The sequence below is a fragment of the Macaca fascicularis genome, chromosome 4, assembly GCF_037993035.2.
Source record: "Macaca fascicularis isolate 582-1 chromosome 4, T2T-MFA8v1.1".
Taxonomy (NCBI): Eukaryota; Metazoa; Chordata; class Mammalia; order Primates; family Cercopithecidae; genus Macaca; species Macaca fascicularis.
This window is the reverse complement of record NC_088378.1, coordinates 133,006,201-133,032,544: the sequence shown is the minus strand read 5'-3', so window position 1 is coordinate 133,032,544 and position 26,344 is coordinate 133,006,201. Positions and strand designations below refer to the sequence as shown.

Sequence of the window (26,344 nt, the reverse complement as noted above, 5' to 3'; positions counted from 1 at the left end):
AAAAATGTTTAAGAAAACATACTGAAACACTAGAAAAAATCTAAATGTCCATCAACAGCAACATGGTTAAAAAAAACTGTGATATATGCATTCTATGCAGCCATTAGAAAGATCAAGGGAGACCAATAGGTACTGTTTTGAAAACATGTCCAGGATATGGTAGGCAAGTAAGTAAAATTGCAGATCCATATGTACTGCATGAAAAAAGTATATAACCACATATTTACATGTTTATGCACGTATGTCTATTCAGATATTTCTTTAAATCAAGAAAAATCAGAGGAAATTCATATTAAACTCTTAACATCACTTACTTCTGGGAAATGGTATTAGATGGCTGGGAGACAAAGACTTTCATCTGTCACTTTATAAATTAAAAATGAAATTACTGATAGGATTACAGTGATTTTTTTTCCTTTCAGATTAAACAAAAAGCCCTACATTATTGCTTATCTAAAAAAAAAAAATGAAAACTAGACAATCCAGTTAGGTAATGAATTTGAATTTCTACCTCTATTAATCAAGAGGAACAATATGAACCAATTAAACTTTCAACCTATCAGGAAAGAAAGGACGAAGAGGACAAGGGAGAAGTGCAGAAAAGGGAGAGAAGAATACAGAATGAGAAAGAAAAGAAGCAAAAGTGAGAGGAAGAGACTGGAAGCAAGAAAGAGATTCTCTCTGTTACTAAAATTCTCAGAGGAGGACTAGCATTTCAGGGTTACCTACCTGGAACTTGTCCCACCCTTTCCCAGGACCTAGCATTCTTGCTTGCCCCAGGAAAATAGTTGAAACCACCCAGAAAAGATTCATGAATATTCTGAGCATACCTCTTCACTGGGTTATACTCTGCCTAAAAATGCCCTTGAAGGTTTCCATTAATCCAGAGAGCATCCAACCATTACCCTAAAATTACCAAATTAAAGAACTTCTCCTTCTTGAGGAGACCTCAAGACTTATCCCCAATCCTGTATGATTCATGGTATTTATCTGGATTCTCAATGCTTTAAAAGTGGTTTTGATGAGGCTCCCTTGGAACAGTAAATATGAACCCCCAACTTCAACAAGGAGACAAGCACAGAGGTTCAATGTTTACTATGAAGAGTTTCCTCCTATAAGTTCCTTATCTGGGAATTGATAGGCTATTATGACAGCACTTAAGCCTCTTCTGACAGCTGACAGTTAACATTCCTTTGTACATGAATACTGTCAGCATTGAGAATCTGTCCAAGGTAGCATTGAGCTTAGCTCTAAGGTAGACTTAGAGGTACAGCTTAGCTCTAAGGTAGTCTAAGGTAGACTCTGAGCTTAGCTTAGTGAACCAGCAAATATTACAAAGGTTCAATATCTACAAAGACATCAAGAACAAGGTCAGTAAGTGGGGGGAGTATATTCCATTCACTCAATACAATCTTCAAATTTCTAAAAGTAGTTGAGTTTCTTTTAAGGATATACTAATCACCTAAAAGAAACCCTCATAGAGTTGTTTCAAATTATTTTTAAAAGAGGACAAGGTATACTGTATTAATAAATAATAAACACAGGCCGAGAAGTTCTGACTTAATAAAAAGTGGACTCTTGTAAAACACTTTAATAGTAATGACTGGACTGAAATTTTAAAAGGGGGAAGAAACAGAAAACGAAAAGTGTGCAGAGGACAGATGATAACAAATAATGGCTAGAGTTGACCGCTAGGAAGAATAGGAGAGTGTTACAACTTTTAACAGACTCCTCACTTTTCTAGGCTCCTGGTTTCATCCACATTGGCATTTTACATGTGTAAAACTGGAAGTTCATGAAAAACCATAGGAGCTCTAGCTACACAGTAAATATTTCCAGGAGACACACTTTACCACAACGTGTCTGACTCTAAGTGTTGCTGTCTTGATTAATTCTGATTATAAAAGCCAGACTGCAGTTATCACTAGAAGGTAATTGAAATTTTCTCTAAGCCAGTGGAATCTCCATTTCAGGTACCAAGTTTCCCAGATAAATCTATAACTCTGTGGAACATCTTTATCCTTAAAAATAGAAAAAGATCCATTATTACGCACAAATTATAACTCACTCAGTAATTCAGTGATGACTCCCTTTTAACAAATATTAGGTAAAATGCAGAGTACTTAAAGATCAGCTTAAGATTTATAACCCTGGAAATTAAGGACCCAAGTGACCAACAACAGCTGCATACAAGTGCACGTCTTAGATCTGCTGGGTTACTAACAGGTCCTAGACCTCAGGAGTCCCAAACCAAGTGGTATATGTGTCCATTAGCAGGTCCACAAGGCAGTCTACCTATACAAAAAGAAGCTTTAGTCCCATTAGCCATCTATTGGGAGGAGAAAGTGAGGGTAACGAAGACTCAGCCTGAGAAACATTCTTGACACCTTGAAAAATGGTTGATTGGGCACTATCTGGTTTGGGAAACCTTCCAACCCTTTCATTTTAAGATGGCTCCTAAAGGAAAAGGTGATTCTCAAAAAATAACCAAGTCTACAAGGATGAAATCTTTATAGATACAGAATTGAGGGACTGCAAGAATTTGTCATTATACTTGGTTATGTATTTTTCACAGAGCAGAAAATGCCAGTGTTTTCTACTAGTGAACTGAATTTTCAAAAAAAGTATTACACACTTACCGAAAATATTGGCACCTGGCTGCTAAAATTACCCTGTGGGCAGGAAAACGTTTCTTTTCCACAACAAATGTGACGTCGCCATATTCTTCCCCAATCAACAAGGCACCAATATGTTCAGACAAAATGTGCACATGATCAATTTCCCCCACTGCAGTGAAGGGGCGAAGAGGGTGGCTGTTACTCATCTTGTGGAACAGATGATAGTCGCTGATCTATCATATGAAGAAGGAATGAGAGTTAGTGGGGGGAGGGGAGTACACATAGAAAATCACATACCATAAACATAGCTAAGTAAAAATTTAAAGTGCTTACAAAAATTCCCGTGAGAAAGTTAATCAATGGTATCTTTATTAACCCATTTATTTTGAGAAGGAATTCAGTCTGCTTCCCTTAACTGTACTCCCTTCTTCACACTAGGAAAGCAAAAATGCCAGTCTCCAAACACTAACAGCACTTGGAGCCATCAGTCTAGAAAACTGAGCCCAAACACAGGTCCCATATTCCTTACAGTACCTTAGGAAAAGAAAAATCAACAATCAGAATAACTTCTCTTTTGCATAGATATACTGAGTAAGGTTGGGTACAACTATACCCAATAGAAAAGTCATTCAGGCATAGATCTAGGCCTAAATTACAAACAGAGTAAGTGAAATAATCAGATTTCAAATAAGAAGTTTTGGTATGCAACCATCTCAAATATTTTATTAAAAAAAAAAAAATCTTCTGGGGCCAGGCACAGTGGCTCATGCCTGTAATCCCAGCACTTTGGGAGGCTGAGGCGGATAGATCACCTCAGGTCAGGAGTTTGAGACCAGCCTGACCAACATGGAGAAACTCTGTCTCTACTAAAAACACAAAATTAGCTGGGTGTGGTGGTGGGAGCCTCTAATCCCAGCTACTTGGGAGGCTGAGGCAGGAGAATCGCTTGAACCCAGGAGGCGGAGGTTGCGGTGAGCCAAGATGGTGCCATTGCACTCCAGCCAGGGCCACAAGAGCGAAACTTCATCTCAAAAATAATAATAATAATAATAACAATAACCTTTTGGAGTCACAAAAATAACTTGACATTTATTAATGAACATTTGCATTAGCGTCCTAAGCTCCCCACATCCAACAGAAGAGTAACTCTAACAGTTTTCTCAAGACTGTGGCTTCTACTCCAAACTTGTTGCTCTGATGATCAGGCTGTTTACCAGAACATCATTACACTTTGTCTCATTTCCAGGCACCTTCCTTGCTTTTGTATGCAATGTCTTTCTACAAAAGTAACTGAAAATCAAAGGGAAAACATGATTAACAGCTTTACATGTAAGAAAGTGGCGGGGGTGGGGTGGGGGGGTTATAGTCTTAGAAAGCTTAAAATGGTTCTATTTTTTAATACCGAATGTACTTGCAGGTATTTAAAAAAAAAAAAAAGTTGGTCTTGCTCTGTTGCCCAGGCTGTAGTGCAGTGGCGCGATCACCACTCAGTGTAACCTGGAACTCCTAGGCTCAAGTGATCCTCCCACCTCAGCCTGGCAAGTAGCTGGGACTACAGGTGTGTACCATCATGGCCAGCTAATTGAAGGTACTGCTTTGATAAGTGTAAGTAACCGGCAAGTATGTTAGAGCCTTGGCTAGCATTCAGATGCCCCAGGTGAAGAGGTGGTTGTTAGCTCAGAGGTAGCCATCTACCCCTCCGCTACATCAGAGACTAGAGAAATTGAGCCAGATATGTTTTCTCTGCTAGACCTCCACACCTTTTTGAGTTCTCCACTTGAACCACAATTAAAGGTTGAACAGCTCCTAATCTTTAAACCCCCACATCCAGATCATTAGCAAAGTGTGTGAAAAATGATCTTTCTCTCCTGTGACTGCAATGGAAGATCTTCATGGACCAGATTCCGAATCTGCCTGCTTCAGTTAACCTAGTACCATACACCCACCCTCAAAAGGGGGAGCAATAGCAGTGATGCAGAAGAACATGGAAAATGAGCTAGGCAAGAAAACACCTACCCCAGGTAAGTGAGCAAAATCCTGGTTCCCTACAGTAGGAACATCAGAGAACTAGCAGGATAATCCCCTAACTGCCAAGGGAAATCCTTCTCCCTCAACTGCAGCCTCCATGTGAAAGCCCTAAAAACAGAATAATCTCTAGTCACTTGTGTATGAAAGACCAAATTCAGCTTAAGAGGATCTATTTGAGAGTATGAGCAAGTAATGTATGATACAAGAGTCTTAATGTGTATATACAACAACAGTGTAATACAGGAGTTGGAAAATTTTCTATAAAGGTTCACATGGTACATAGTTTAAAGCTTTGCAGGTTATACAATCTACGTCAAATGATTCAGCTCTATGGTAGGAGCCTAAAGGCAGCCATAGGCAATAAGAAAATGCATAAACATGGCTATCTCCAATAAAGCTATTTCTAGAAAAGACCTAGATTAGACTTGCAGGACACAGTTTGCTAGCCCCTGGCCTACCCTGTGATCAAGGACTGACCTCAAGGACTGACTGTACTCTAGGCAAAGGATCAGACTGGGAGGTTTTTTGTTTGTTTCCTGCTGGGTTACCCAACTGATGTTCCTATGATCATTTCCTGTGTTGGCCAGGAAATTCAGAAAGCTACTGGAACCTGACTTCAAAACCTCTTCAATACAAACTCTCACATCACTATCCAATATTTCAATGATCATCCATGACTCTAAACAAAACGCTCTTCCTGGCTGAAAAAAATGCAATGTATATACCCAGTAAATATATTTTCTGGTATATTTTCTTAATATTTAATTCAGGTCATGGCTAATACTCAAATTACTCACTAAATGACTCTTGATGAACAACGATTGATTTTTGGTTAACCAGCTCAGAAGGGAAATTTATAATTCTTAAACTGATATATCATAAACATTAATATTACATATGTATATATCTACCACAATAAGTTCTCTGGAGCTTTACTTCTCAATACATCTAATTTCATTTTGCTAAACTTGCATTTTAATTATGTTTTTCCAAATGGAAACATGAAACTGTTTCATGTACAGAAAATAGCCACTTAGGATAAAATAAACACAATTTTATTGGCATACAGAAATAATTTTAATTAGACTAGTGATTCTCGGTGAGCTTGCCCAATAATGGAATCACATGGGGAGCTTAAAAACAACAACAAAAAAAAGATGCTTGAGTCCCACTCATCAGAGACTCTTATTTAATTAGTCTAGAATGAGGCCCAGGCATTGGAATCACCATTCTGAAGTGATTCTACTAAGCAACCTGGAAAAACAGCCACTGATTTAGACTCTTACAGCTGTAGGTTTCCATCCCTTGCTCAGGTGTACAAGTATACCAAAAAAAAAAAAAAAAGATCCACAGAAAAAATTCATTTAGCATATAATTTAATTTGAATCTTATTGCAAAGATCCAAAGGTACTAACAAAGTTACCAATGCCACAGTTTTATGCAGAAAATGAGTATTGTTTCACCAATGGGATAGTTTATCTACAAAGTGATAGTTTCAGTCTACCTATGTGTATTTTAAAATGTTGGCCAGGCACAGGAGCTCATGCCTGTAATCCCAGCACTTTGGGAGGCTAAGATGTGAAGATCATTTGACACCAGGGGCTCAGGACCCTGTCTCTACAAAAAACTTAAAAATTAGCCAGGCATAGTGGCATGAGCCTATAATCCCAGCTAATTAGGAGGCTGAGTCAGGCGGATCACTTGAGCCCAGGAGTTAAAGGCTGCAGTGAGCTATAATTGTGCCACTACACTCCATCCTGGGCAACAGAGCAGGAACCTGTCTCAAAAGGATAAAAAAGAAAAACCAAATTTAAGTTAAATGGATTAGGAAACAAAGAGGCAAAAAAAAAAAAAAAAAAAAAATCAATATTTGCAGATAATGACTGCCCACATGAAAAATCCATGAGAATCAACTGAAAAATTAGAGAAAATAAGAGGGGTTCACTAAAGTGACCACATAAAATAATTATATGAAAGTATCTAGCATTCTTCCATGCCAAAAACAACCAGCTAGAAAATATTAGTAAAAAGATCTGCAGTTTATAACTGCAAAACACAGGTAACTTGTAATAATAAACTCATAGGACATGTAAGGAAATTATAAAACTCCACTGAAAGATTTAAGAAAAATACAGAGACATAAGTTGTTTGGGGATAGAATGATCCAATATTATAAAAACATCCACATTTTCAACTTACCATGGGTTTATCAGGATGTAACCATATTGTAAGTCTAGGAGCATCATTTATATAAATGTAGCATTTCAATTAAATGGGAGAAAATACGGAATTTTTTTCAATAAAAGGTATTGGCTAGCCATTTGGAAAAAAGTAAGCTGAATATTCACATAGGAGTACAAAATGAAATGTATATGGATGTCAGCTTCAGCACTTTCTGCATTGCAAAAAAACTGGAAAAAACCCTGAAGGCCCATTTAAAGAGAATTGGTTAAACAAATAATGGTATGTCTATACAATGAAATATTATAAATGATTTAAAAAGAATAAAGTTAGATACTAATGAACTGAAAAAAATCTTAAGCATGTGTATTTACATACAAAAGACAATCTATAAAACAATAGTATAGTGAAATATCTTGTTTAAAAAAATACACTGAAAATGCAAGAATATACATCAAATTGTTAACCAACGGTTAAGTCACTAGACTGGGGCTGTGGGAAAATTTTGCATAGTGCGCTACATACTTCTGTAATGTTTACAAATGTTATAATGTTTATTTGTAGTAAAACTATAAACAAATATTTCAGTAAGTTTGGCCACAAAATTACAAAATAAATTGCTTTGTGTATGAGATAACAAGTGTTTGGATTTGCCATAGCAATAGAACTTGATTTAGTGACTAAGACAGAAATGGCAAGCAGAGGGGCTATGTATTATCTCCGCAGAGAAAAATTAATTAACAACTTGAAGGCAAGGACATAAAGTTCATTACACTAAAACCAGCAAGGGAAAAAAAAGTTCATTACACTAAGACAGGTAAATCAGATACCTGGGGAGCATGGCCTACTAGGACACTGCATCTGATATTTCCCAACTAAAGATCTTCACCTAAGAGAGTTTCTGTCTGACTTTTTCTAGACTTAAGGCAGATTTTTCCAGATGCAAAGTGTTCTTCAGTTTGCCCCTATTGACTGTCCTGGAGTCTAAACTTGCTGATCCTCACAGCATAGGGCAAGGGCAATCTATTCACTCAAACTGTTCCTTCAAGATGGGGGTAAGAACAGTAGGAAAGGCAGGGGGAAGAAGGACTTACACTGAGAGAGGACAGGAATATCTCAACCAGGAAATGGTACGTTTCATGGTACCATACACAATTACTAGTTTTGGATTCTGGGACCTCATATGAATTTATTTACCAGGGATGGTGGTATAGAAACTATACTATTTTTCTTGGCTATTAACTTTCATGAATTCAAATGCATTAAAAATCAAAAATGACTTAAGCAGCAGTACTAAAACCCTGAGGGTTATTGCCTGCTTATTATGCAGTAAGAAACCAACACCCATTTGTTCTAACCAAAATAATAAACAATGTCCATCAATAAACTGAGAGTACCATATGTAGTTCATAGTGCTGTAACGTTGTAATTGCCCCTTAAGGAGGAAAAAACCAAGTTGACCCAAACATCAATTTCTTTACTTAAAGCTCAGTTATACAAGTGTTTACAAACTTTACTTTAACCAGGGCTAACTACATTTTTTTAGAATTAAAGTTTATTCTCCACTGTTTAATCAGGAAATAGTCAAAGGGCAAAGTTCCACAAGGTGGAGATGCCAAAGAGTCCTTGAACACTGTATGAATCTCCCCTGGGAAGCCCTCTCTGCCCGGTGTATTTCCTGACTGAAAAGCCTTTATGGGAAAAAAGACCTTCTGCTCTTTAATTGCAAAATATAAATGATCTTTCTCTTGAGGAAAGAGATGGCATTTACAAGCATATGGTTTAGCAATTTCTTTCTGCTCTTGGTACCCATGTGGTATGTAATTTGAAGGAGTATTCCTTAAACTTTAAATTAATATCGCTTGGGGAGATAAATGATGTCCTGTCTGCATCTTAAACACTCTCCAAAAAAAAAAAAAAAAAAAATCACATTCTACTTCTCACAGGAAGGATACTCACTTCTCTTGATATATACTCTACCCTTGTCATCCAAAAGTCTAAGGAAACAGGTGAAGACTGACCATGCTGCTAGAGGTAACCTTGACTCTGATATTTTGCAGACCCAATTCTAAACCTTGCAGAAGAGAATTATCCTCCAGTTCGTAAAGTGCTATATAAGAACATGAATGGAGTTCACATGACAGGATTCCTGACATACCTTTTCCTCTGGGAAAGACTTGAGTGTCCAAAGTCTCGTCATTTCTGTAATTTTATGTTTGCAAATAAATGTTTATAAATATGCTCCGGTTTGACCACTAAAGAATGGTATCATAAAACATATTTGACAAGATTATTTTATTGAGCATGCATGTAATTCCAGTTTCCAGTTACCACATTGATTCTCTACTTCTTTGCCAATGGCCAAACTAGTTTCTGAATATGTATATAATTCATTCAATTAAAGATTTATTGAGCTCTCTCTACAATACAGGCTCAGTGCTAGGCGACAGAAACACAAAGATTAATGGAAGTCTCTACTTTTGAAGAACTCATTGTCTACTAAGGAAAGTAGGACTAGATAACAAGTAATGTAAATTCTAAAACTCGTAGGCCAGGCCATGATTTTATGAGATTTAGAAAGTCAAATATTTCCGTAAGTACCATACCAAAACCACCACAAAGATGCTAAATAGAATACTAAATGAACAGAACTCAGAAAATTATCAGTTATATTCTTATATGAGAGTAAGGGTTAATATCCACATAACTGGCTATGTGCTCTCCCAAGTGGGCTGCTCATATTCCACGGAGACTGCAATACAAACCACAGGAATTTGGAAAGAAAATACTAACATTTATACTGGTGTGTTTGTATGTATGTATTTTAGACATGAGGTCATGCTATGTTGCCCAGGCTAGACTCAGGCTCAAGTGCTTTTCCCGCCTTAGCCTCTCAAGTAGCTGGGACTACAGGTGCACACAACCATGCCTGGATTGATATTAATTTTTAACCTAGAAAAATGAGAATAAAAATCAGCTTTGCTAATTCTTTTTTTTTTTTTTTTTTCTGAAAGGGAGTCTTGCTCTGTCACCCAGGCTGGAGTGCAGTGGCATGATCTCGGCTCAATGCAACCTCCACTTCCTGGGTTCAAGTGATTCTCCTGCCTCAGCCTCCCAAGTAACTGGGATTACAGGCGCACACCACTATGCCTGGTTAATTTTTGTATTTTTAGTAGAGACAGGATTTCACCATGTTGGCCAGGCTGGTCTCAAACTCCTGACCTCAGGTGATCTGCCCACCTCAGCCTCCCAAAGTGCTTGGGATTACAGGCGTGAGCCACCATACCCGGCCAGCTTTACTAATTCTTAGTAAGTGGACGGCACTGCCTCCTTCTCATGATCTACATGTCAAAAACAGTCATTTGTGTCACCAAATAAATAGGTGACTTGAGAGAAGAGTGGGAATTCCACAAAGAGGCAGGGCTGAAGGTAGTGTCCTTACTTGTGCGTGGTAAGTATTAAGTTAACATGTGCTTGCTTAAGTGAAATTTCCAAATGTTATCTGGTTTTAATTAAAAATTCTCTCTCACAAAATGAGAAGTGAATTATAAAAAGGTTCCCATAATCTGGGCAACATGGCGAGACCCCTTCTCTATAAAACGTTTTGTTTTTAAGTTAGCGTGGCATGGTGGTGTGCACCTGCGGTCCTAGCTACTAGGGAGGCTGAAGCAGGAGGATTGCTTGAGCCCAAGAGGTTGAGGCAGCAGTGAGCCATGTTCATGCCACTGCACTCCAGCCTGGGTGACAAAGCAAGACCCTGTGTGATGGTTAATATTGAGTGTCAACTTGATTGGATTGAAAGAAGCAAAGTATTGTTCCTGGGTGTGTCTGTGAGGGTGTTGCCAAAGGAGATTAACATTTGAGTCAGTGGACAAGAGAGGCAGACCCACCCTCAATCTGGGTGGGCACCATCTAATCAGCTGCCAGCATAAAAGCAGGAAGGGAAACAGCCCACTTGCTGAGTCTTCTGGCCTCCATCTTTCTCCCATGCTGGATGCTTCCTGCCTTCGAACATCAGACCCCAAGTTCTTCAGCTTTTGGACTCTTGAACCTACACCAGTAGTTTGTCAGGGGCTCTGGGGCCTTTGGCCACAGACTGAAGGCTGCACTGTCGGGTTCCCTACTTCTGAAGTTTTGAGACTCGGACTGGCTTCCTTGTTCCTCAGCTTGCAGAGGACCTATTGTGGGACTTTACCTTGTGATCGTGTGAGTCAATACTCCTTAATAAACTCCCCTTCATATATACATCTACGCTATTAATCCTGTCCCTCTAGAGAACCCTAATACATCCTGTCTTAAAAAATAAAAAAAGTTCCCACAATGAAACCACTGATTGAAGATAATATAACATTGTCAACACAGCAAATAATAAGAAAATGGCCAATATGACAACTTTACTACTTACTAGCGGTAAAGATTTTATAAGAAAGTGACCCTTGATTATTTTAAATGATTAAATAAATCATTTGAAACACACAATATAATTAACAATGAACCTCCACACAAAAAGCATTAAAATATTTGTTGACTAAATATATATTCATTGGATGTTTTAATCTGAAAACAAGCTTAAAACCAAATTAGAATCTGGTAACAAATTAACCATTTTACAGTAGGGACACTGAAAGTACTTCTCATCTAACAATAATGGCTACTATTTATTGAAGACTTGCTTATAAGCCAGACAGTCCTAGCATTTTACATATATCATCTTATTAAATATTCAAAGAATTGAATTAGGTAGGTACTTTTAAAATTTCCATTTTACAAACAGGAAATTGAGACACAGGCAAGATTAGGTAACTTGTCAAATCACATACTCAATAAGTAGCAGATTCAGAAAGGGTTTGTCAAGGTCCTGAACTTACAAGACCTTGCTAAGTGAATGTAAGATATCAGAAATGATTCTGACTCTGACTTCTAGACCTGCCAGCTAAATCCTCAGAGGAGCAGTTCTCAAACTTTAACATACCATCTTCAGACCAGGTAAAACATGCCAAGGGTGATAAGAATGAAATGCTATTTTTCAGTTCTCTTTGGGAAGATTATACATACATGTGCTTTGCTAATACAAAGAGAATAATTCACATTGGAACTGCAATGTACAATCTAGTTACTTAAAAGTTACAAAATAAGAATACTATTGATACAAATATGCATCAATATATACTACAGGGTTAAGTGAACAACCTATAAGAAATTTAAATAAAGACTAAACAGTAATTTATAACAAAAAAGAACGGAAACCAATGAAAAGCTCAACTCAACATATATTGATGATATATGTCTTTCTAAAATGTAAAGTAATTCTACCTTATGCATGTTCATATGTTCATATGTGGAGCTTTGCAAAGTTGTTATGCATTGCATAGTAACCAAACCTCTTAGTAGAAAACTTAAATTAGAAGCCTTTGTAAACTGTAGTATTATGCTAATGTGGGTTTCCGTATGCCACATTTTGCATACTCTTAGTGCTTCACTTGACTGGTTATCAGTAAGTTGCCAAAGGATATACATAAATGAAAGACTGATATTTCCTCCTATTTGCCAATATGTTTTGGACCAGTAGCCTTGGGCCATCTTTTGAGAAGTGTTCTTCTAGACTATGAAATGCTCCAGGCTCACTTTGTATAATAACTAACTCTGTGGTGGCTGGGAGAAGCTACTCCTTTATTATTTATTATTTAATCACAAAATATCAAGACTCCCAAGGCAAAAAAAAAGGCCCAATTTATAATTTGCCAAGTTATTTTTATTTGCTATTCAATTCAAGCACTCTCCAGTCTCTCTGGATTCAACCTCTTATTAAAACAACCTTTCCCAAGTAACTATGAAAAAACAAACAAAATCATTCAAATCAGGCATCTTCCAATAAAATAAGTATCAAATGACCCCACTGAGCTTCATTCTGATTTTAAATTCCCCCAAATCCGGAAGCTTTCTTCTTCTTCTTCCTTCCCTTCAGAAAGGATCAGGTACAAAAACTTGCCAGATTTCATAATCTAACTTCCAAATGTTTACCTATAACCTACCTCATTCAGCCACCAAACTTTCCCCTCAGTCTCTTACTTCTCATTTGCTCTAGTATGTGACTTCCTATAAGGCAATCTCCCATAAAATAAGATAAGATGACTTTTAGGAATGACAAGTCATAGACTGCAACTCTAAGAAGTTGGTATCACTTATGGATCTCAGAGATTACATAACTATCCTTTTCCATACTCTCAGCCTTGTTGGTCCCAAGCCATTGAAAACTGCATGATCTGTATTCAGGGAGCAGAAAAATATATGCACCTAGAGCCAAAAAGCAATGAAAAAGTCATGATGAGTGCAGAGGTTATTAGTTGTAATAATATTTGAAAATACAAGACAAGCCATTTCTGTTTAATTTCTTCAGTGGCAACTTATGGGTCTGTAATATTCTTGCTCAGATTTAAATTATATGATATTTTCCTAATTAATAAAGGTTATTATAGCATGAACTCCCATTAAAGCAGTGGAATCATCAATTGCAGCACTTTAATTTCTTTGTAGCAAAGCTACTGTGAACATTTGCATTATTGTCTGTGTAAAGGAAATTGGCTTTTCATTTGTACAATGTTATAAAAATGTTCTACTATGCATACTTTGACTACTGTCGGTTAAACCTGGTATCTTGGCTATTTTCTGTGGAATTGTAAAATAAAAAAGATCAACTCTGAGAAATCTGTAGAAAATAAAATCTTGATTTATAAGTTTATCTGTGCCATTCTAGAACATAATCTAAAGGAAATGTTCCACAAATTATACTAGTGTTTTGCTCTTTTTGCCCCATATAACCTCTTCCCCATTTGTTTTATGAACATTAACTTTATTCTAACTCCAACATAACACTCTGTACTGTGATTTTAAAAAAAGAAGCAGCAGAAGAAAAAGAAACTCAGAAACAGGTATCCCCATGCAGTCTAGGAGTTACTGTCCAAAAACTACAGCCATTGATACTGGCTGAGCTAAGGGGCCACTGAATTGACCAAGAATTCTTCCAAATCCAAATCTATAGTGTGTATGTAAGAATAAAGGAAGGAACAGGCACAACTCAAGCCAACAACTTCATTTTAGGAACAAAAAAAGCTTAGGCAAAAAGAGTTTACAGCCTGGGAAACAAAGTGAAACCTCATCTCTTCAAAACAAACAAAAAATTAGCCAGGCATGGTAGCGCACACCTGTGGTCCCAGCTACACTGGAGGCTGAGGCAGGAGATTCATATGAGCCTTGGAAGTCAAGGCTGCAGTGAGCCATAATCACGCCACTGCACTCCAGCCTGGGTGACAGGGCAAGCCCTTATCTCAAAAAAAAGAGTTTAAGTCCAAGAAGTCCATGTCTCTCCTAATATTAGGAAAATAGACTTTTCCTATAAAACTGCCAGCCTTTAATATTTCAAATTTAATTTTACCACCATACTTCCACAAACCCCCACAAATAAGCAAATATGTGGCCTGCCTTTCACATTCTTCTATGTGTACATACACTTCACCTACAGTGTGGGAGAATAAAACCCAATTTAAAAAAAGAGAATTTTTTTTCCTTCTGAGAACAAAAACTCTAAAGGGTAGTGGATGGTTCTTCCGTATTCTGTGCACTAATACCCTCAAGACACTAATGAATAATTGATGAGCTTATGATTAGACTGCTATCCTCAGTTTTGAACAACATTCATGGAGCAAATTTAATTCACATCTAATATTGAATTCTCTTTCTTTTATCATGATTGAAATATGCATCAAAGCTGATCTCTGTTCGTTAGAATTTCATCAGTTGATTCCTTACCTAAAGTCATAATACTGGTATGTGACCAACTCAGCTAAAGTACCAACTTAGGATGTCACTGACACAAATTCTCATAGCCCATCAAAAGAAGATATTGGAACTATGCCTTTGTAACAGAAGCTTACAATGCAGGTACCTTAGAAATAAATACACTGACACAAGAAGAAGAGAAACTATTTACACTTTATAAGCAGAATACTTTCTGAAGGTCATTTCTAAAAGAAAAAAATAAATTGTTGTTAACAAATTTTTTAAATGTTGCTAGACTTCATTAGTTGAAATGGCATCACATTATTTGACAAATATAAAGCAGACAAATTATAGCAGACAAATTGTAGCAGAAATGTTGTAAAAAACAAATGCCAGCAGAAATGTTGTAACAGACAAATGCCAGCTTCTCAGAGTGTATATAAACGAAGAAGCTTATGTTTTACTTGGCAAACAGGAATCAGCCGCTGATGACGAAACAAGATTCATAAAATACTCTCTTTGCTGTAGCCATGGTAAATCTAAAGTAACCCATACGCCCTGTGGATAAAATGAGATTTAAGTAATTAAAGAAGGTAGCTTTTTAAGGATATGAAATGAAAGATGTTCCATGCAGACAACACAGCAAGGGGAGGAGACACTCAGTGGCACTAATGGAAAATGTGAGACTGAAAAGGAAGTTTGTTCTGAGTAACAACAGAGAAGAGACAGAAACAAATAAACACTGTCGTAGAACCTTGCAATATAAAATGTGCTTAAACTATAATATCTTCATAGAAACAAAGATCAGAAATGGAGAAGTGCTCATAGTTCTGTGGGGGTAAGATCTGGGCAGATCATTTTAAGTCCCTCGAAAGAGGGAAAGGGAAGTTAGGCCACATTCTGTAGTCCTTCCAGCTCTAAAACTAACAAAATCATGTATGTAGAAAATAATGTTCTCGTATACTGTTGTAAGTACAAACTGGTTCAGCTTTTTGGAGGTCAGTTTGGCAGTCTATCAGAATTTTAAATATACATTTCCTACGGCCCAGCAATTGTGCTTCTAGAAATGTATAAGGTTATTAATTACAGCATTGCTTGTAACTGCAAAAAGCTGGGGAGACTAAACGTCCATCAATACAGTGAATGGAAAATATATTACAGTGCATCTATACAATATAGCCATCAATAAGAATGGAATAGATCTATATGTTCTGACTTGAGCGCCAAAGTATGGTAAGTGACATAAGCAAGCAGATCTCGTACAATAGGATCCATTTATTTAAATATATGAAATACATGTGAGGATATATGTGCGTCTAAATACAAATATGTATATGTACATGCGTGGCATCTAGAGGTACCTAAATATTTATTAAATAAACATACACAGAAAAAACAACTCCAAGCACACATATCATACTGCTTACAGCAGTAACCTCCAGAGAGAGAAGTGGGAATGTAGGAAGATAGGGAATGATTGGGAAGTTTTATGATTAAACTTAACGTATTTCTCAAGTGTTTCCTTCTTTTAGAACAAGAATGGATTTCTCTTTTACATAAAAGACATTTTGAAAAATTTAAACAGTGGAAATTATTAAAAGAGATTTATCAAAAGGATGCTTTTTTTTAAATGTATTTTCTTAAAAATATAGATGACCTCCTACTTGTGCCAAGAAACAGTGCAATGAGACATGAGCAAACACTGATGTGGACAGAATTTTAGTTAACAAGAGACTTTTTAGAATTAGCTAAATATGTGTCCAAATGCAAATCCTGGAGGGCAGTGACTAGGTCTTTCTTCCTGGTGTCCCACAAGGATGTAATAAACAAGTATGACATTAAACACAAATGTGAGACTCCATGTGAGTCTCAGGAATTGATTTTAAAATATACGTCCTCATCTTAAAAATATCTCTCAACTATTTATAATCAAATATTTTCATTAGGAAGTTCTCCATTCCCTTTGTGTTCAGTGGGTATTTGGTTTCCTCATTTCTACTTTACTAACCAAGGTTATACTCCCTTATCACACTTTGTATGTTTCTCATTTTTTTCCAAATATATTTAAACTTACAAAACCACTTAATTATCATACTGCACCTTTCTTGGTGTTTGCTCTCAAAGTCTCTAGTGATTTAGGTTTGTTTTTTTTTTCAACTGTCAAGTCTATAAATACTTTGAATGGAATATAAACAAACCTTAACAACGTTATTATCCTGAGAATCAACACCATAAAATCTCTACATATCACTATTCAATTTTTCCATCACAAAAATATAAAACTCATGGTCAGGCATTTCTAGACAGTGCATAGGTGTGCATTTTCAGAACACGGGAGGCCAGGACTCTGTTCTTCCTACACTTCTACGTTACTCAGTTTGTTAGTTTGGTTATACTGGGTAGGACCTATGAAAAGCAAGTGTTTAAGAATGGAAGCTCATGAAATAAATGATTCACATAGCTGCGTTTCACGAATGTCTGCTCTTCAACTAATATTCAAGGCAACAATTGGTAAAGGCCTATTCTGAGCCAAGCCCAGCCTAGCCACAGTGGAATAAAGAGCAGGTAATACCCAGATACCAACTAACAAAGTTTATTATCCTTCTCTTGTGCTGTAACTTAGAGATCATAGGCAAAAGATAACTGTGATTCCTTCTCCAAACACTCCCTTGGCAATCAAAAATGATGACATTCCAAAAACAAATTATATATAAGCCTTTGAATTCGTAAGTCTTTTCCTTAGAAACAATGTTGCACTATCTAATGGCCAGCCTACAAATGTCTATTTATTCCCAAGATGACTTAAGGAATGGAGTACTATGGAAATTAACCATGATGAGTAACAATGTGGGAAAATGCAGTCTCAATTTAGAAAGAAAAAAAATAACTTACTAGCTTCCTGGCAATAAAAGGGCAAACTCTTTTCCATTCTCCACACTCTCCCCACCCCCAAGTCCCCTTCAAGTCTGACATGAAGGGGCCTGGGGGCACTCATTGTATCAGACCCAAGAATTACTACTCTTACCTTCTTCCCTTTCAATTGCCTTAGCTGCTGATTTTCAGCAAGGTTTGCTTTCTTGGGCTCATGAGGCAGTAGAATGCAGTGCCTACTTTCCATGAACTCTCCTATCCCTTTGGAGCTGCAATGGCCACAATGATGGCCACTTGCCACATGTGGCTACTGAGCACTTGAAATATAGTAGGTCCAAATTGACACAAGCTGTAAGTGTAAAATATAAATTGTATTTCAAAGACTTACAAAAAAAAACATGTTTTTATTGAGCAGTTGTTGAAATAGTATTATTTTAGATATATTAGTCTTCATAAAATATATTAAATGAATTTCAACTGGTCTTTTCTACTTTTTTCATCAGAGTAGCTATTAGAAATTTTAAAATTACATACAAGGCTTGCATTTGTATCTCACATTATAGTGCTGTTTGACAGTGCTGCTTTAGAGATTGCCTTAGGAAAGCTAGTAAAGGGTATCCAAAGTCATACTGTCAGAATTAAAATCTCAGGCTGGGCATGGTGACTCACACTTGTAATCCCAGAACTTTGGGAGGCCAAGGCAGGTGGATCACCTAAGGTCAGGAGTTTGAGACCAGCTTGGCCAACATGGTGAAAGCCCGTCTCTACTAAAAATAAAAAAATTAGCTGGGCATGGTGGTGGAACCCTGTAATCCCAGCTACTCGGGAGGCTGAGGCATAAGAATTGCAGGAGGTGGAGGCCACAGTGAGCCAAGATCATGCCACACTCCAACCTGGGCGACAGAGTGAGACTCTTATTTAAAAAAAAAAAAAATATATATATATATATATGTATATATATATTTGGCCTATATAGACACATGCATTACTCAATGACAGCATATATATATATGGCCCATATGGACACATGCATTACTCAATGACAGCATTCTGTGTATTTCCTGCACATTTTGTTTCAGTATAAAAATGTCAGAGGGAGCCTGGGAATACACAGTTAAGGGGTACTGACGTTCCTGTAGCAATGTAAGGAACCTCGATCTGGACTCTGAGAGATGTGGGCCCTGCCTTTCCTATCAGCAAATCAGCTGTCCTCTCTAGCTTTTGGTAATCTCATTTGTAAAAGAGAAGACAGGGCTAAAAGTTCTCTGAAGTCCCTTCCAGCTATGAATATTCTTTTCTCTCCTTCCAAACAGCTATGTCAAGTCTCACCACAACCCTTACCACCATAAAAACATTCAACTTAAGCAGACTTTGCTGGTGAGGAGCCCTCCTGCTTATTCACTTTGTTCCCCGGTTAGTGAGAGCCAGGGATATGGAGCTGCTGGCTCTTCTGAGTTGTCAAGTCTCTCCTCTCATACCTCCAGGCCTTTTACTATTGGAACTTCTTGTATTCTCCTTGTCTGGCTAATTCTGCCTCTTTCAAGGCTCAGAACAGGCTTCAAGCCCTTCAGCAGAAGCCTTCACTGATGCTGCCAATCGAGGTCACCTCTTCAGTCAGATTCTGTTCCCCCTATCGCTGCCCCCATCATACCTTGCTGTGATTTTGTTACTGACCTGTCTTGTTGGTTAGTAAGCTCCCAGAGGACAATAGCCAGAACATAGAGACTGTAGGCACTCAACAAATGCTGAATAACATCTTACTCATCTTTACATCCCCAGCACCTTACAGTGACTGGCAAATATATTTAAGACCTCAAAACTAACAAAAGAGGTCATACAGATATTAACAGATCTCTTTTCCAAATTCCAGACCCCTATGTTACCACTGCCTACTTTACATTTGCACCTACTTTTCTCAAAGGTACCTTAAAACTCAATTCACACTCTCTATGCCCCTCCCTGATGAAAGCCTGTCCTTATGCAATGTTCCCTAGCTCAGTGAATCCAGCTGTGGAAGCCAGAAAGACACCGCCTTGGATCTCACCTTCCAACCTAATCCATCAGCAAGTCTTTTGTTTTTACCTCCTAAGATAGCTTTCAAATCAATTTACTTCTTTGCAACTTCCACGCTACCATTCTAGTTCACTCCACCTTCGCCTCTCACTCGGACCCTCACATAGCTCCTAAGTGATCTCCCGCTTTCCACTCAGACCTTCCTCCAAACTGTCCTACATGCAGCAACCAGAAAGAACTTCTCAAATTACAAAACTAAGTATAAACCATTTCCCTCATCCTCTTCTTCCAGTACTCCTGTCGCTATTTAAAACCCTTCAGTGGTATCCCAAGGCTCTCACCGTAAAAGAACCACAGAAAAAAACATTTAACTGGGCCTTCAAGGCCTATGGAATCTGGGCCCTGCCTAACTAATCATTCCCCCTGATGTTCCCTAGCACTGACATGTTCCCTTATGCCACAGGGCTTTGGCATAAGTTGATCCCTTGTTGGGACCACGCTTCCTCTTTTCACCTTCCATCATCCAAGTGCAACTCAGGTGCCATTTCCTCAGGAAGCCTTCCTTGATCCCACTCTAGCCAGCGCTCTTGTCATCTGTACTTAGAAGGATATTTCAAACTGTATCTCTTTGTATTTATACATTTCCACCCTTACATGCCATTTCTCCAAATAAATCTTTTGAAAATATAAACCAGATCAGTCACTCCATTGCTTAAAACCCTTCAATGCCTTCCTATCTCATGCTGAATAAAAATCATACTCCACCAAGATCTACAGCTCTGCAACCCAACCACCTCCCCAAACTCATCTCCAGCTCCTCTCCTGGCACATTCTGCTCCAGCCACACTGGCCTTACTGTTCCTTAAACACAGTCAAAGCTTATTACTGACTTAGGATCCTTATCATTACCTTCCCTCTACCAGAATGTTTTGTTCCCAAAGCTTCACACTACTGGCCACTCACCATTCAGGTCTTGGTTCCCTAACCACCCTACATACCCTACTACTTCCTTCACTCCTTTACCGTTTCTAACCTTCTATTCCGTTTGATTTTCTTCACTGCTCTTAGCCCTAGAAGATAACCTCCAGGAGAGCAAGGATTCTGCCTTATTCACCTCAGTGCCTAGAAAAGTACCTGGTATAGAGAGTAGGTACTCAATACCTGTGTGAATGCTTAATTATTGCGGTCCTTTTTCAAATAACTGAACTTCACTGACAGTGAAGAGTTACAGATATGAGGATAGGATAATATTGGCTGTGGCAGGCAGAAATGTAACATGGCTCCCAAGATCCCTGCTCCCTGGTTCATACACCTATATAATCATCTCCCCTTGAGAGTGGACAGGACCTGGAAATATGATAGGATAGTTACTCCAGTAACTTTATATAAGAGTCTTATAGCTGACTGGAGGGAGATTTTCCAACTAGCCCTGAAGAAGCAAGCTGCCATGTTGTAAGAGACCCATCGGCTAGGACTTGGGGGCGGCCTCTAGGAGCTGAAAGCAACCTCCAGTTGACAGCCAGCAAGAATAGGAGGATTTCAGTTGTATAATCACAAGAACCAAATTCTGCTACCAATCACTGAGTTAAATAGAGGACCCTGAGCCTCAGATGAGATTACAGACCTCCTGACACTTTGATTTCAGCCTAGTAAGACCCTGAGCAGAGAAGCCAGTTGTGCCATGTTTGAACTTTTACTTATACAATGGCCATCCATGTTATTAGACCCAACACCTACTTTTTATAACAAATATTTTATTACACCGTCCTACTATTCTGAAATAAGATTCAGAGATATATAACCTACTAAACACTTTTTTAAAAATGCACTAGCAAGCCAGGCACATGTCTAATAGTCCCAGCTACTAGGAAAGTTGAGGTGGGAGTGAGAGGTGAGGCCAGCTGGACTTCCTGGGTCGAATGGGGACTTGGGGAATTTTTCTGTCTTACAAGAAGACTGTAAATCGCACCAATCAGCCCTCTGTAAAACGCACCAATCAGCGCTCTGTAAAATGCACCTATCAGCAGGATTCTAAAAATAGCCAATGCACGGAGGATTGAAAAAAGGGCACTCTGATAGGACAGAAACGAAAAAAGGGAGGGGACAATAGGGAATAAAAGCTGGCCACCTCAGCCAGCAGCGGCAACCCGCTTGGATCCCCTTCCACGCTGTGGAAGCTCTGTCCTTTCGCTCTTCACAATAAACCTTGCTACCACTCATTCTTTGGGTCTGTGCCATCTTTAAGAGCTGTAACACCCACTGCGAAGGTCCGCAGCTTCATTCTTGAAGTCAGCAAGACCATGAACCCACCAGCAGGAACTAACTCCGAACACATCTTCGGGGCTCGTCTGGGATACCGCTATGCGGTGAGTACCATCAGACCCGTTTCGCTTGCTATTCTGTCCTATTTTTCCTTAGAATTCAGGGGCTAAACACCGGGCACCTGTCAGTCCGTTAAAAGTGACTGGTGCAGCCACCGGACTAAAGACATGGGCGTCAGGCTTTCTGGGAAAGGGCTAACAACCCTCAACTCTTTGGAGTTGGGAGCATTGCTTTGCCTGGAACCAGCTTCTGCTTTTCCTGCACTTCTGGGCTGAGCTGAGGGTTGATAGAGAAAAAAGCCATTCAGCTCCAGGGTCCCAACAAAAAGTTGGTTGACCCTGCAGTCAGGAGCAGAACTCTCAAAGTTACATCACCCAAGCGAGGCTCGCCCATTTATCCTATCTATCCTGACCCTTGCCTCCTGGGTCCTAACGCCTGTCAGACAAACTTCCTCCTGCCTCTCTTCTCCAAGGCTAGTACTGCTTCTAAAAACCATTCCCTGTCCCTGATGCTCTTCTAGTTTCTCCTATAAGGATGATTTCTAATATAAATTTCGGGACTCTGTTCCCTTCTTTAGGCACCCGGGCTCACCAATCAGAAAGACATAATTTTTGCCCAAAGCCCCATCATAGGGGGGACTATCTGGAATTTTAGGATGCCTCCTCAGACTAGCAGGCCTAACAAAGGCCATTTCCAAAGCTAGGATATGGGGAGCCTCAGAAATTATAGACTCCAAAGTTGGGGGGATATTCGTCCTATTCATGAGAAGTGAGGACAAAAGGCGTCACTCTTCCAACACTGGAGAGCCCTTCCCTCCCTCAGTGTATGGCCCTCCACTCCATTTTGAGGCATATCGTCTTTATAGGACAAGGGTAAGTTCCCAATACCAACAGGAGAAAACGCTTAGGTCTCTAACAGGTTTTCAAGAATGCGTTGGTAAGGGCCACTAAATCTGACCTTTCTCGGTCCTCTTTGGGTGCAGGTTTTCGAGAATGTGTTGGTAAGGGCCACTAAATCCGACCTTCCTCGCTCCTCTTTGTGGTCTAGGAGGAAAACAAGTGTTTCTGCTGCTGCCTCGGTAAGTTCAACTATTCCAAACAGCAGGGTCCAGGGACCATTGCAGGTTCTTGGACGGGGAAAAAACAGACCAAAACCATGAACGGTTTTTCCTTTCAGATGGGAAACACTCAGGTATCAACAAGCTCACCTTGAAATGCGTCCTAAGCCACTGGGACCAATTTGACCCGCAAACCCTGAAAAAGAAGCTGCTTATTTTTTTCTGCACTCTGGCCTGGACCCAATATTCTCTCTCTGATGGGGAAAAATGGCCACCTGAGGGAAGCATAAATTACAATACTATCCTGCAGCTTGACCTTTTCTGTAAGAGAGAAGGCAAATGCAGTGAAATACCTTATGTCCAAGCTTTCTTTTCATTGAATGATAATCCACAACTATACAAAGCTTGCAATTTACATTCCACAGGAGGACCTCTCAGCTTACCTCCATATCCAAGCCTCCCTACAGCTCCCCTTCCTATTAATGATGAGCCTCCTCTAATCTCCCCCACCCAGAAAGAAACAAGCAAAGAAATCTCCAAGGGACCACAAAACCCCCCGAGCTATTGGTCATGTCCCCTTCAAACTGTAGGGGTAGGGGAATTCGGCTCAACCTGGGTACATGTCCCCTTTTCTCTCTCTGATTTAAAGTAGATCACGGTAGACCTGGGGAAGTTTTCAGATGATCCTGATAAACATATAGATGTCCTACAGGATCTAGGGCAAATCTTCAGCCTCACTTGGAGAGATGTCATGCTACTGTTAGATCAAACCTTGGCCTTTAATGAAAAGAATGCGGCTTTAGCTGCAGCCCAAGAGTTTGCAGATACCTGGCATCTTAGTCAAGTAAATGACAGAATGACAGCCAAAGAAAGGGACAAATTCCCTACCGGTCAGCAAGTCGTCCCCAGTATGGATCCCCATTGGGACCTAGACTCAGATCATGGGGGCTAGAGTCGCAAACATCTGTTGACCTGTGTTCTAGAAGGACTAAGGAGAATTAGGAAAAAGCCCATGAATTATTCATGTCTGCCACAACTCAGGGAAAGGAAGAAAATTCTACTGCCTTCCTTGAGTGGCTATGGGAGGCCTTAAGAAAATATACTCCCGTCACCTAACTCCTCAAGGATCAATTGATCCTAAAAGATAAGTTTATTACCCAGTCAGCTGCAGATATCAGGAGAAAGCTCCAAAAGCTAGCCCTGGGCCCTGAGCAAAATCTGGAGATATTATTAAACCTGGTAACCTCGGTGTTCTATAATAGGGACCAACAGGAACAGGCTGAAAAGGAAAGGCCAGATAAGAGAAAGGCCACAGCCTTAGTCATGGCCCTCAGACAAACAAGCCTTGGTGGTTCAGAGAGGACAGAAAATGGGGCAGGCCAATCACCCAGTAGGGCTTGTTATCAGTGTGGTTTGCAAGGACACTTGAAAAAAGATTGTCCAATGAGAAGCCACCCCCTTGCCCATGTCCACTATGCCAAGGCAATCACTGGAAGGCACACTGCCCCAGAGGACAAAGGTTCTCTGGGCCAGAAGCCCCCAACTAGATGACCCATCAACAGGACTAAGGGTGCCCAGGGCAAGCGCCAGTTCATGTCATCACCCTCACTGAGCCCCAGGTAAGTTTAACCATTGAGGGCCAGGAAATTGACTGCCTCCTGGACACTCGCACGGCTTTCTTTGTATTAATCTCCTGCCCCAGATGGTTGTCCCCAGGGTCCATTACCATCCGAGGAATCCTAGGGCAGCCTTGTAACCAGGTATTTCTCCCACCTCCTCAATTGTAATTGGGAGACTTTGCTCTTTTCACATGCCTTTCTTGTTATGCCTGAAAGTCCCACACCCTTATCAGGGACGGACATATTAGCCAAAGCTGGAGCTAGTATCTATATGAATATGGGGAACAAGTTACCCATTTGTTGCCCCCTACTTGAGGAGGGAATCAACCCTGAAATCAGGGCACTGGAAGGACAATTTGGAAGGGCAAAAAATGCCCGACCAGTCCATATCAGGCTAAAAGACCCCACCACTTTTCCTTATCAAAGGCAACATCCCTTAAGGCCTGAAGCTCATAAAGGATTACAGGATATTGTCAGATATTTAAAAGTTCAAGCATTAGTAAGAAAATGCAGCAGTCCCTGCAACACCCCAATTCTAGGAGTACAAAATCCGAACAGTCAGTGGTGACTAGTGCAAGATCTTAGATTCATCAATGAGGCAGTAATTCCTCTATATCCAGTCGTACCCAACCCCTGTACCCTGCTCTCTCCAATACCAGAGGAAGCAGAATGGTTCACTGTTCTGGACCTCAAGGATGCCTTCTTCTGCAATCCCCTGCACTCTATCTCCCAGTTTCTCTTTGCTTTTGAGGACCCCACAGATCACACGTCCCAACTTAAGTGGATAGTCTTGCCTCAAGGGTTTAGGGATAGCCCTCATCTGTTTGGTCAGACACTACCCAAGATCTAGGCCACTTCTCAAGGCCAGGCACTCTGGTCCTTCAGTATGTGGATGATTTACTTTTGGCTACAAGTTTGGAAGCCTCATGCCAGCAGGCTACTCTAGATCTATTGAACTTTCTAGCTAATCAAAGGTACAAAGCAACTAAATCGAAGACCCAGCTCTGCCTACAACAAGTCATATATCTAGGCCTAATCTTAGCCAGAGGAACCAGGACCCTCAGCAAAGAACGAATACAGTCTATACTGGCTTGTATAGACATTAAGACATTAAGAGACATTTGATGTCCTCGCCCTAAGACATTAAAACAGTTGCGGGGGTTCCTTGGGATCACCGACTTTTGCCAACTATGGATCCTTGGATAGATGGCCAGGCCACTCTATACTCTAATCAAGGAGACCCAGAGGGCAAATACTCATCTAGTAGAATGGGAACCAGAGGCAGAAACAGCCTTCAAAACCTTAAAGCAGGCCCTAGTACAAGCTCCAGCCTTAAGCCTTCCCACAGAACAAAACTGCTCTTTATACACCACAGAGAGAGCAGGAATAGCTTTTGGAATCCTTACTCGGATTCGTGGGACAATGCCACAACCAGTGGCAAGTAAGGAAGGAAGGAAGGAAGGTAACTAATGTCGTAGCAAAAGGCTGGCCTCACTGTTTCCGAGTAGTTGCGGCAGTGGCCATCTTAGTATCAGAGGCTACCAAAATAGTACAAGGAAAGGATCTCACTGTCTGGACTACTCATGATGTAAATGACACGCTAGGTGCCAAAGGAAATTTATGGCTATCAGACAACCGCCTGCTTAGATACCAGGGGCTACTGCTTGAGGGACCAGTGTTTCAAATACACACATGTGCGGCCCTCAACCCTGCTACTTTTCTCCTGGAGGATGGGGAACCAATCAAGCACGACTGCCAATAAATTGCAGCCCAGACTTATGCCACCTGAGAGGATCTCTTAGAAGTCCCCTTAGCTAATCCTGACCTTAACCTACATACCGATGGAAGTTCATTTATGG

General features: G+C 39.6%; 2 protein-coding genes across 16 annotated transcripts in view; one reads left to right on the top strand and one right to left on the bottom strand.

The window, feature by feature from the left end:
• The window catches only part of BTBD9 (BTB domain containing 9), a 506,404-nt gene that overhangs the window by 461,271 nt on the left and 18,789 nt on the right, over nt 1-26,344 (bottom strand). For 11 of the 15 annotated variants that reach the window (XM_065542923.2, XM_005553116.5, XM_045390224.3 and 8 more), the window contains exon 2: nt 2,640-2,851. The exons of 2 other annotated variants lie outside the window; for them this stretch is intronic. In XM_065542923.2, coding sequence (XP_065398995.1) covers nt 2,640-2,824 — 185 coding nt within the window. In that variant the 5' untranslated portion in view covers nt 2,825-2,851. Of the gene's footprint in view, nt 1-2,639; nt 2,852-4,634; nt 4,755-26,344 lie in introns of those variants that run through there. 2 more of the 15 variants (XM_074038160.1, XM_065542922.1) reach the window with 2 other exon arrangements.
• The window catches only part of LOC135970317 (uncharacterized), a 28,266-nt gene continuing 23,709 nt past the window's right edge, over nt 21,788-26,344 (top strand). The window contains exons 1-3 of the mRNA XM_074039111.1: nt 21,788-21,853; nt 22,792-22,887; nt 23,519-23,710. Of these exons, the coding sequence (XP_073895212.1) occupies nt 21,788-21,853; nt 22,792-22,887; nt 23,519-23,710 (354 nt within the window). The remainder of the gene's footprint in view (nt 21,854-22,791; nt 22,888-23,518; nt 23,711-26,344) is intronic.